This window comes from Dicentrarchus labrax, unplaced genomic scaffold (genome assembly GCF_905237075.1).
Source record: "Dicentrarchus labrax unplaced genomic scaffold, dlabrax2021, whole genome shotgun sequence".
Classification (NCBI taxonomy): Eukaryota; Metazoa; Chordata; class Actinopteri; family Moronidae; genus Dicentrarchus; species Dicentrarchus labrax.
Window position 1 is genome coordinate 15,212,708 of NW_026136704.1, and position 12,166 is coordinate 15,224,873.

Consider the following 12,166-nt stretch of genomic DNA (forward strand, 5'->3'; position numbering starts at 1 on the left):
TGTGTCTTTGTTTATAGGTAGGCACAGAGGATTCAGTTCACCACACACACACACACACACACACACACACACACACACACACACACACACACAAGTTCCAACGCTGAAAGACTCCATCTCTAGACTAAATGAGCTCTTTAAGACAGGAGGATTATTTCCAGATCCCTGGTTGTGTAAGAGCCACTGCTGTCAGCCCATAAAGCAGGTCCAGGGACCACACAGCCGGGGAGAGCAGACCACAGAAATAGAGCGGATAGGGAGAACATAGAAAAGAACTTCCTGGTGCCATTCAGGGTCTATACACTGAAAGAGGTCAACACAACAACAATAAAACAATCCAGCTTCTTCGACAATAACGCGGATGTTCGATGCCAGTTCTTTTTACTGCGACCAAACAAACTATTTTTGATACAAACATCAAAGCTGCAGACCAGAAACAGAGCTCCATCCACGTTAATTGAAGAAGTGGTCTAGTGTGCGGGACCCATGTCAGCACAATAGCTTGTTTCCTCTGACAAAACTTCACTGAAATGTTTAGCATCAACCTCAGGGCCACAAGAATGCTCAATGAAACTATGCATTTGCCATAGTAACAAGCTTTTGAGTCTTGTAGAAAGCAATTATTCCCATGAATAACATCGCCCACGTAGAATCAAACACAGAAGGAAAGTCATCTCTTTCCATTTTAATTCTGTGGAACAGATGAACTGGAGAGATCTGGTCCTTCTCACAGCCCAGGCCTCTTCCTGATTTCTCCTGAAGGAAGAGGCCCAGCAGAAGACTGAGAAACTGGACACCTCTGTTAGAGGAGAAAAGGCCTTCAGAAAACAGAATCTGGTCAGACCGATAGCCCTATTTCCACAGCAACGTCCAATCAGAGTGACGTGTGTGTCTGAGGCCATTAGACTGTTATGACTGGGGATGTGAAGCTCTGTTCTAATGTGACATGGCCATGATTTACAATGCTCCATGTGCTATGGAGGTGGTATGAATTTCTGGGCCTGGTAGTACACTTACACTAAATCTTACACTTTGCAATAACACGGGGCCACTTCAAGTCAAAAGACTATAATCAAGAACAAATCTATTACGTTGTTAAGACTGTTGGACTGTTGGTACGTCTTTCAGTTCAGTAAAAATATCCCAATGATGAGAAGAATATTTGTTACATGAAGGGTTTGCTATGGCAGGATGCTTGAAAAGACTCTGCAGGCTATGAATTACAGTCCATCTATCCCAGAATGACTAATACAAATTATATCTTGGGATTTGTGTGGTTTTAAAGTGGTTTGCTTATGACATTACTTGGACAATCTGATGATTCATTGAATCTGTGTGATGATTCACTGAAACGGTGTAAGAGATGAGAAATTCAGAAGAATATCCTGCAGCGCCCTCTAGTGTATTAACAGTTGAAGACTACTAATGTCTCACAACAGAGAGGAGGCTTTTAAACAAGTGGGCGATCACATTTGTCCCACATCATTTATAGCTCAACAAAGTCAGCATGGATAGTTTAACAAACAATCAGAGAATAAAATGTAAGTGCTTCCGAATATAGTATTTAAATCTTTCACTGTAAAATTTCAAATGTAACTGAATTCAGGGATTGAAATGTTGTCAACAATCCAATTTCACTATTAATAATATTAAATATAAAATGCAACTAATTATGATTATTTTATTATCAATAAATAAATGAACGACACATTGTTTTCTGGATTAATAGAGTAATTATTTCGTCTGAAAAAAGGCAGATAATAGTAAAAAATTATTCACATAAGTATAGATGAGTAGATTGATGATAGACTGCATGTTCCAAACGCAAAGATATTCAGTTTACTTCCTCATACGGCAAAACAAGCAGCAAATCCTCACAATTGAGAGGCTGGAGTGTATTGTTTGAGTAGGTATGTGGTGGACGGGAGGACAGGTGGAGGGAGGGTTCTGTACTAGTAAGTGATTATCTTGGATTACCTGTGTGCTCAGCTTTAAGAAAAAATAAGCATAACTATATTCCTATGCTTTTAGAGTGAAGGAAGGGAAACTGAATTTCACATTTTAGTCAAAGGAGCACAAGCCTTTTAAAATATAACCTTGTGTACATTAATATTAACTTTGTTTTCCTACAAGTCGCAACTGCCAAGTGGACCTTAAATTAATCTTGTAAATTTCCAAAAACCATTTAATAACATTTCAGTTAAAATGACTCCAAAAATAACAGATACGTTCGGGGGGAAAAAATCACTTTTCTCTCAAAACAGCCACTTATCAAAAAAAAGAAATTCTTACTTTTTTCACAGTACGTGCCAGCATATCCAGGAGAGCATGTGCAGGCTCCGCTCACATGGTCACAGAGGGCTTCATTCTGACACTGGCACTGCTGGGCGCATTCCTGCCCATAGCTGCCATTCACACACTCTAACAGTGAACATATGAGGGAGACAGACCAAGAGTGACTTAACAAAACAACAAAAACTATTTCAGTTTTAGGAAACACTGTCTTGTTGCTGTGTAATGCTTGGTACTAAATTAGTTCCTGAAGATAAATCCCAGAACTGTAGGAGAAAATGCAAAACTCACTGAAATAAAACACACGCTATAATATGCTACAAAATATCCAGGAAATTACCTCCAGTCTTGGATATGAGCGCAAAAGATGTTATGAGTGACAATCGCCCCTAGGTGGCAGCATTCACTAAAATATATCTTTTGAAACTATGATATTTAAGAAGCAAACTTACTCTTTTCACAGTGGTCTCCAGTGAAGCCAGCCTCACACATGCACTGACCAGTGACTGGGTCACAGCCCACAGACATCTCTTTGCACTGGCATTTACTGAGGCACTGTTGCCCCCAGTAACCAGATTCACATGCTGCGGAGGTCGGAAAATATTGGAGTGAAAGTTAAGCACAAACTTTTAATACATTCACTGTTTTACTGTCATGTTGTCGTCTGCCACTCTAACACTGTAATTTCTTTAAACTTAAACTGAAATGAAGTACAGTATTATGATTTTTGTAAGGATAATTACAGTTCTTACATGTTGCACAGTCATGCCCTCTTTTGCCAGGAGGGCAGACACAGTGTCCAGTCTGTGGGTCACAAGTAGCATCAGGGTGGCATGTACAGCGCATTAAACAGCCTGGTCCATGGAAACCTGCGGGACATTCTGTACACAAGGTGACATTCATAGGATCATGCTTTAGTAATCCACTCTTTTTGACTGACAGAGTGGGAACTGAAAAATCTCAGATTAGATCATAGCAATTGCAAAATCTCCATTCACTTAATTGTTCAACTGTTTTTGTTTGAGATGTACAGATTTGAATTAAAGGTCAAACAACATCACATTAAAATGGTTTCTTGACTCTTAATTGGATTAAAACTCACCATTTTGGCAGAGGTTGCCCATGAGGCCTGGTTTGCAGTCACACACGCCAGTGTGCTTGTTGCAGGAGCCTCTGTTCTCACAGTTTGGACAATATGACTGGCACTTCACCCCCCAGAATCCATCTGGGCAGTCTGAGGAGCATCACATATCTTTCAGATTAAGTGAGCAGTAAGCCACTTATGTCAGTTATTTCTCTATAAAGCCCTAAAGCTGCTTATTTTGGGGAGAAATGCATTAAATGGCAAGTAAGCTGCAAAGCAAAGGACAGCTTTCTAACTGGTTTGGTTTAGCGAGGCACCAAAGAACACAAACATCCTGGTTGTTCATTGGGCTAAAGATAATACTGCAGGCTCACAGTGTCAGTGAGTTCAAACAGGTCCTCAATCTGTATCACATGTCATCCAATTTTCTATTTTGTACCACAACATCATTAGGCTATACCAAAAATCAATGGAACATGAACACCATCCAAAATAAATGTACCTTCATGACACGGAAGATTAAAACATTAAAACAGAGACAGATACAACACAACAGTCACGGCAACACATGCACACAAACACAAGCCAGTGTTGTGCAATATTGCATAAATGGGCTAAGAAAGAAGAAATAATAATTTTCTGTTTATCTATTCAGCCTCTGCCAATAGCTTCTACAGGAGTAACTGAAGTAAATTGCCCCTGTCGAGACCTGGCCTGCAACTTACTTACTTACAATCCAGAAATTGTGGATATGTTTTCCCTTTTTTTTGTTTTGGCTTTGACAAACCCAGCAAGCCAAGGCCTGGACTGTGCATTAGTGCTGACATACTGTAACTCTGCTCTGTTATCTAAGTCCACTCCACAGAGACATAAAGTCATGTTTTTACCAGAGGCTCCTGAACAATATACAGTATCACTTTAACTCACAACACAGAGGGTTGAACTTTCCATCAACCGGCAAAGTAAACAGTCAGGGGACACCCTGCTGTGGAGGAACACTCATAGTTTCAGTTGTTCAGTTTGTACATAGAAGAACACCTGCACTGACCAGGTGAATTCAAGAGAAAGCCTTATTTATTTCACCTAGTAAATCCACTCAATCCATCAAAGGTAGCAGAGAATGAATAGAAAAGGACAGAATAAAGAAAGATTTATAGGCAAATTGAAAAAGGTTGCGACAGAGGTTGAGAAATTCAGAAACTCATTCATAACAATTTGTGTTGACATCAGAAAGGGCACGCATTCGCGCAAGCATGAAGTATGCAAACAATATCCACACATGTAGACGCATGTGTCTGTATGCAAGCCCACGCACTTCACATATCCACACACATGCTCACAGTCAGTGTATCCACAGTGATACTTTACTATAAAAGTTACGGCCACATGAGGGCACTGTGCAGGGGGACATCCCACATCATCAGCTCTGTGTTTAAAATCATTGAAAGTAAAAAAAAAAAATCGTATGGATGCATGCCAGATGTTTGAAAGAAACTCTAAAACAAAGACTACACCTGAAATAAAGTGCTCCTTACGCTTACATTCACTTTTAGAAGTACTTTTAGAACACGTTTACAGTCCGATGAACAATGTAAAGCAGTTTTTTGTCTCACCCAGCTGACATTTATCTCCATGAAGGCCTGCAGGACATTTCTGGCTGCACTCTCCAGTCCTGGGGTCACATGACCCTCCACCTGGACAGTCACATGGCTGCTCACAGCCTGCACCAAAGAAGCCAAGCTCACACTCTACATTGGGGTATATACACACACAGCAAAGGGGGAAGATTAACAATCTCAAAACACACTTGCAAACATTTTGTGAAACTACGTAGCATAGACAGGTTATTAAGATCTTAACCAGTGATCGACTTGATTCTGTGATCACTGTAGGCTGGTCTCTAAGAACAATCACAGCAACTTCTTAAACTGCTATTTCATTGTACACCATTATATCAAAACTGCACTGCAAGGAAACAGCAGGCTCCAAGTGTATTTCCCACAGAGCAACTGAAATTATTGGCACAATAGTCCTTTTACTGCACCAGGAAATAAACTTGGATCTATATAAAGCTGTGAAATAGTCAATACAGTAATTTATCCACAAAATCAACTTGGCTGAAAAGTTAGGCGGTAGACCTGAACATGTTTGTGTCAAAACGTAACTAAGCACGGATCTTAACCATAATTCCTTGCATGCCGAAGCTGTCGGTGAAGAAATGAGCTGGTGTTTTAGTTTTAGTGCTTATACCTTTCTCACACTGTGGGCCATGGTATGCAGCCTTACAGAAACATCTCCCTGTTTTGGGGTCACAGCCAGTGGAATGTTCTTGAACACAGTCACATTCCTTGGAACAGCCTGCACCGTGCGTCCACCTGGGACAAGCTGAGGGCCGGACGAGATCAGTTTAAAAGAGACAAAAAAGGATGAGTTAGGTTGATGTAGAGCGATGAATGGTTTCAACATGTTTGCATGTTTGTATCATGTAGTACAAAAAAATACAGAATTACACTTATATTCATATGAAGAGCAAGCTGCACCTCCTACAGTATTACTGCACTAAAACAAGGTTTAAGGTTAAACAAAGAAAACAAATTCTTCCACGAATTTATGTTTGTTAAAATTAAGGTGGTCATGGTTAATTGAGGAAAAAACATTGAAATGAAACCTTCTGTGCTATCATATTACATTTTTGTATGAGCCAAACGAACACACCCAACGACCATATTATCACAACATCTGACGTCTGCAAGTTTAAGTCATGTGACCACTGCTTCCAGATTCACTCGATTTATAGAAAATGATGGTGCATCATTCATCCTTACTAGTGTATAATTATGAATATAATTTGAGATAAGGCTGACAATTTGGGCAAACAATTTCCAGCAAAGTTTGTTGTGTTGTCAGTAGCCATCGCAAACTTTATCACATTAACAGAAACACTGAACAAACATATGTGTATGTGAGACTTTTAAAACTGAAGCACTGCCACATCTCCACTCAAATGTTTAGCACAATCAATCTGCATGTATTTTGCCAAGATTGTCCCTACTCAGCAACAAAAACTCCACTCCACCCTGTCCCTCTCAGCGCTGGCTTTATGTTAGGTGCAGCTGCAGGCTCTGGTTACACCCTCTCCACCCTCTAAATGTCCCGCTGCAGGATGAAGCAGACAGCTGTGAGAATCTGATAATATTCCTTGTGCACATTCTTCCATCATTCAGTTTGGTCTTAGAAGAGTGAGCCGCTTCCACGCTGAGAAAGTAAGAGCAGAAATCCGCCATGTCCATCCGGAGGCTTAGGAGCAACCCTAAAACACTTGGGGATGTCAATATGGTGACTGGGGAGCTGAGGAATCTTTATTATAAGAGGCTGCTGCCGATAGAGAAGTATTACTCTTTCCATCACTTTCATTCTCCAAGCTATGAGGATGCAGACTTCGACAACAAACCAATGGTCTTGGTGATGGGTCAGTACTCAACGGGAAAGACAACTTTTATCAGGTCAGGATCAGAACTTTTTAAAACCTCAGATTTGTGCATGTATTATGCTGAATGTATTGCACCCGTATGTTGGGGTAATAATGTTGGTGGTATGGTATTGCTATGTTTCAGGTATCTCATAGAACAAGATTTTCCTGGCAGCAGAGTTGGACCAGAGCCAACCACTGACTGCTTCACTGCCCTCATGTATGGAGAGGTGGAAGGAATCATTCCAGGCAATGCCCTCACAGTGGATCCGAAAAAGCCCTTTCGCAACCTCGACCCTTTTGGAAATGCTTTTCTGAACAGGTGAGAAGATACAACAGACAGAGAGAGAGAGATGAAGGAAGAAAGAGAGAGTGAAAGAAAAGGGAAAGGGGAGTTGTTGTTGTTCTTTCCTCCTTTTTTCTTCATTTATCATTTTTATTTCTTTTACTTTTTGCCAATGTTCTGCCTTCAATATCATAAAAGTACTGCAACAAAACATGTAGTGTTAAGATACTTCAAATTTATGAGAAATAGCTAAGAGATTATTTTGAATGCTTTTTGGTGACGCTTTTTTTTTTACTTTGCAGGTTTCAGTGCGTTCAGATGCCAAATAAAGTCCTTGAGAGTGTCAGCATTATCGACACACCTGGCATCTTAACTGCTGCTAAAAGAAAACTGAGTCGAGGTGAGAAAGAGTACCTTTCTAAGGTCCTTTTCAATGTCAGGAGGAATTAATAGGTCTTTACTTTCAGTTTTTTAGACAGTTAAGGTTGGAAAGCATTGTCACTGTCAGAAGGATTTACATTCCTGCTAAGAGAAGAGTCATAGTAGCTGCATTTCAGCCCAACACAATTCAAACACTTAAAGTCAGAAGCACAGCAGATGAAAGTAATATCACAGTGAGTTGGAAGGAGAGGAGCAGAAAGTAACTAAGCATTCCTTGCTTTGTTTTATGGACGCATTAATCTATGGGTGTAACTGAAATGGCTTGAAACCAGTGAGGGCCACTGGGATACATTATATGTTCCTCCACTTCTTGAGGCAGTGGGACTTGCCCCATTACATACAGTGTTAATGAAAACCCTGTGTTTTCGTTCCTTATCCCCAGGCTATGACTTCCCAGCAGTGCTACGCTGGTTCGCAGAGCGTGTGGATCGAATCATCTTGCTGTTTGATGCACATAAACTAGAGTTCTCTGATGAGCTCACTCGAGCCTTTGGGGCTCTGTGTGGCCATGAGGACAAGTTGCGTGTTGTTCTCAACAAAGCTGACAGGGTGGACTCACAACAGCTCATGAGAGTTTATGGTGCCCTCATGTGGTCACTGGGGAAAGTGTTTCGAACCCCCGAGATCTTGAGGGTTTACATCGGATCTTTCTGGTCAGAGCCGAGGCAGATGTGTGACCATTACCAGCTGATAGAGATGGAGGAGGAAGATCTGTTGGCTGACATAAGGAACCTGCCGCGCAATGCTGCAGTACGCAAACTGAATGACCTGGTGAAGAGGGCACGCTTAGTAAGGGTGAGAGATTTCATATATTCAATTCCAACCCATACTTTAGGTAACCATTTACAAACCCTAATGCAGTTATGGTGATTTTTGGTTTCATTTGTGCTTTATCCCCTCCTAGGCTCATGCCCACATTATCAGCTACCTGAAGCAAGAGATGCCAACAATCTTTTGCAAAGAAAGCAAGAAGCACAATCTGATTTACCAGCTTCCTGTCATTTTCACCAAGATCCAGCAACAGCATCGAGTCCCAGCCGGCGACTTCCCTGACTGCACCAAGATGCAGGTCAAACATTACTTTTCAATTGCTGTCTAAATACCATATATACAGAAATATAAAATTGATTTGCCTAAATGTGCTTTGTGAGCCTTACGTGTGATTGCATATATTTTCAGGAGAAACTTTTGGGTCAAGATTTCTCAAAGTTCAAGACACTGAAACCAAGTCTAATGGCTTCCCTGGATAAACTCCTGACCACTGACATAGCAAACCTGGTGCCTTTACTTCAACAACAAGAACTGAGGAAGAAATCTCTCCATGGTGTGTTGGACGGTGACTTTTTGGGGACATTCAGGCCCGAACATTACAGGAGAGACCCTTTCAAAGAACCCCCCAGAGATGACGAGAGCAGTGAGGCAGATTTCGATGAGTGGGCAGTGGAGAAATTCAAGCCAAAATACGATGAGATTTTCTACAACCTCAGTCCAAGTGAGGGCAAACTGAGTGGCACCAAAGTCAGAGAGTGGATGACGACCACCCTTCTGCCCAACTCTGTGCTTGCTCACATCTGGAGGCTGTCTGATGTAGATGGGGATGGCATGCTGGACAATGAGGAGTTTGCTTTGGCAGTCCACCTTATTGAGGGAAAACTGGAGGGTCACTGGCTCCCCCGAGAACTGCCGTCTCACCTGGTACCACCGTCAAAACGGCTAAGTACAGCCAGCGATGAAGAGTAGACATGACATTGAGAGGAAGCTGAGGCTCTGTGTACATTATTTGTAAAATTTGTAAATAATTTCTTAAATGTAACCTAATCTGGTAGTAGCAGTCTGGTAGTAAACTAACCAAGTGTACCGTGCCTGTCCATTTGTATGTCAATCATCGTGACACCAAAATTGAAAGATTCCCGTTGATGTTTTGATCACTGCAAATTTTTCACATCATATTTTTTCCTCACATATCCATGGGAATAAGAAAAATATCATCATCAGAACTTATCTTCAGTTTGGTATATTCCTTTTTCTTTATACAATATAAGTAATATTTCACATTACCATAATGTATTTTTATCAATGGCATTAAACTTGTAAACATGACCAGACAGTTTTATTTCATTGTTTGCGATAGTATCATCATCACCACCATTATGCAATGGGTATTATGTTAAGGTCAGGTTGGTACTCACGCAGGTGGCAGAAACGGCCATAAAGCCCTGGAGAGCACAGGCAGCCTCCATACAGACGATGGCAATGTCCATTGTTGGGACAGTTGCACTTTCTTTTGCAGTGCCTCCCGAAAAAACCCCTTGGACAACCTGTAAACATGAATACTTCAGGATAGGATGCCCACTTACATTCAAATAAGCTCCACTGTGATAAGAGCCAACATTTAAACAAGGTTACAGTTCAAATAAAATAAAAAATACGATACAGTGCTCATCTCAAATTGGAAGACAGTATCTGTGGCAGTGTTGACATGAGATGACACATTCAGCACACTGAAGGCTAATGTAGAGCAGTGGTTCCTAACCTGGGGATCAGGACCCAAATAAGGGGTCCAAGATTAATATAGTGTCACATGATGATTGCCCAGGTGACAAATAAGATAATACATAATTGACCTTTCTTAATGTTTTTGGCTTCCCTCTTGTGAAATATTGTGGCTTTATCCTATTGGATAAAAATGAACCTCTGAAAATAATTCAATTGAAAGACTTTTTTAAGGATAACATTTATTGTTCCACTGAACTGCCCACAACTTGCAGACATACAACCTATGACAGACTCATCAGGAGATACTGTATTATATTAAGGGGTCACAAGGACAAAATGTTTAGAAGCAGGGAATAGGAGCCTGGTTGTTGTATTCACACCTGTGTGTGTACTGTGTGTGCATCTATATAAATGTGTGTATACAAACCATCCTCGCAGAACAGGCCCTGTACCCCAGGGGGGCACAAACACTTCCCAGTCACAGGGTCACACGAGCCTCCATTCTGACAACGGCACAGGCTATTACAGGCCTGCCCATAGGTCCCCTGGGGACAAGCTGGAGAGGGAGAGGTGGGAAAAAAGGGAAACATTGGGAAAGAGCATTGACACCTTAATAACTGCAGTATGACTTAATGAATCCAACTGTGGAGAATGCCTTTGACACTCAAACACAGACTCATGTATGAGGGAAGACAAAGTACATGCAGCCGTGTTAAGAAGTCAGTCAACACTTCCACCCTCCATCCTGTCTTTCCCCATGGTGTGTGCCCTCATGACACTCTTAATCTTTCTGGCCTTGTTAGCAGTTACAGCATGAACCAGCTGGTTGTTTAAGATGTGCTAAAGTGTTACAATCCATCAGGGGAATGTCTGCTTAAATTCCATGTCACATTTTATTCACAGCAGTTTCATGTCACTCATGGGAAGACAAACCAGTTTGAAATAATCAATGGGCTTAACAGCATTATAGTATCTTGTAATATCAAAATAGACACAAAAAATACAAGATTATGTGGTGCTATAACTTGCACTAGACGTGATGTGTACATGTGGAAATGCAACCAAAGTAAATGAACAGTACAGTGGGTGGGGTTATGAGGCATTGATTCTGCTTCATAATGATGGAACTGATACTGGGGTGTTTCCTTAGGCATGTTGAGGCAACATGCAAAACACACAGAGCTTAGAGTTTAAATAGCACAAATTATTGCTCTACCAATAATATTAAAAGTTGACTCTGGGAACTTGTCAACACATGCTTCTAGGCCATCTGATTTTCTGTTTGGTCAGAATTAAGTGCATAATCAGTAATTAGATAGCCGCAACATTTTGCAAACAGAATAGTCAAGTTAATTCAAAATTTAAACAAGATAATAGGCTGTGTGTGTATAAACATCTGGTAAAACACACTGACTGCATAAGTGAAATCACAAAAAAACAAGAAAAAATGAAGATAGACATGTTAAAGAAGGCAATTAAAAGAGATTTTAACTGAGATTTGAATTGTAGAAAAGGAGCTAAAACACAACATACTGTAATGCCAGGATGATACTGTATTTTGTACATTCAGCACACAAACGTTTAAATTATTTAAGTCACATATTTCTTTCTTGTAGCTATAACTTCATAGTGAAGTGACACCTATCAAGTATATAAGGTCCTATGTCCGGCCACTATGTTATTGCCTACTCTAACAATTCCCATATCTTTGCTTCAGGCAGTAATATTGCTCATCCTCTCTACCTCAAAATGCTACCCGTGTCCAGATCCATCACCTCCAGGGTGTGCATCTGAATACTGCCACCTCAGGAGCTTGTTTCTAAAAGTGACAGATTGCTTCTAACGGACTTGTCCCACGTGGCTCTCCTCTTATGATTACCAGCCCCACTCGGGTTCAGACCAAAGACAGCCATTAATCATGGAGCTGGATGGGAACAATGCAGCCTTGCTTTCTAACCCAGTAGTGGACATCCTTGGCCTCAGGCTGTGCTCTTGCTGTGGGCCCTGGCCTCACTCCAGTAGCAGACGGATTGATTCCCCCGGTGCTCTTGTGTTCGGGAGCCCATAAACAACCCAGCCTCCCACGCAGAGGAGCCGA

At 41.1% G+C, this 12,166-nt stretch overlaps 2 protein-coding genes across 3 annotated transcripts in view; one reads left to right on the forward strand and one right to left on the reverse strand.

The window, feature by feature from the left end:
• Positions 1 to 12,166, reverse strand: part of megf6 (multiple EGF like domains 6) — a 64,290-nt gene that overhangs the window by 15,725 nt on the left and 36,399 nt on the right. For both annotated transcript variants that reach the window (XM_051396826.1, XM_051396825.1), the window contains exons 15-22: positions 10,496 to 10,624; positions 9,762 to 9,890; positions 5,627 to 5,761; positions 4,990 to 5,124; positions 3,395 to 3,526; positions 3,045 to 3,173; positions 2,745 to 2,876; positions 2,293 to 2,421 (exon numbers count right to left, since the gene is read on the reverse strand). In XM_051396826.1, the coding sequence (XP_051252786.1) occupies positions 2,293 to 2,421; positions 2,745 to 2,876; positions 3,045 to 3,173; positions 3,395 to 3,526; positions 4,990 to 5,124; positions 5,627 to 5,761; positions 9,762 to 9,890; positions 10,496 to 10,624 (1,050 nt within the window). The remainder of the gene's footprint in view (positions 1 to 2,292; positions 2,422 to 2,744; positions 2,877 to 3,044; positions 3,174 to 3,394; positions 3,527 to 4,989; positions 5,125 to 5,626; positions 5,762 to 9,761; positions 9,891 to 10,495; positions 10,625 to 12,166) is intronic.
• LOC127361842 (EH domain-containing protein 2-like) lies at positions 6,521 to 9,677 on the forward strand. Its single transcript, XM_051396878.1, has 6 exons — positions 6,521 to 6,879; positions 6,991 to 7,167; positions 7,434 to 7,531; positions 7,955 to 8,367; positions 8,477 to 8,641; positions 8,752 to 9,677. Exons 1-6 carry the CDS (start codon positions 6,659 to 6,661, stop codon positions 9,310 to 9,312), a joined length of 1,635 nt encoding a protein of 544 aa, XP_051252838.1. The 5' UTR covers positions 6,521 to 6,658; the 3' UTR covers positions 9,313 to 9,677.

Excerpts from the sequence above, each read along its gene's own strand:
- LOC127361842 (XM_051396878.1), top strand. The coding sequence starts at position 6,659 with ATGTCCATCCGGAGGCTTAGGAGCAACCCTAAAACACTTGGGGATGTC. Across the intron at positions 6,880-6,990 it reads GGAAAGACAACTTTTATCAG|GTATCTCATAGAACAAGATT; the intron begins GTCAGGATCAGA and ends GCTATGTTTCAG. Across the intron at positions 8,642-8,751 it reads CTGACTGCACCAAGATGCAG|GAGAAACTTTTGGGTCAAGA; the intron begins GTCAAACATTAC and ends ATATATTTTCAG.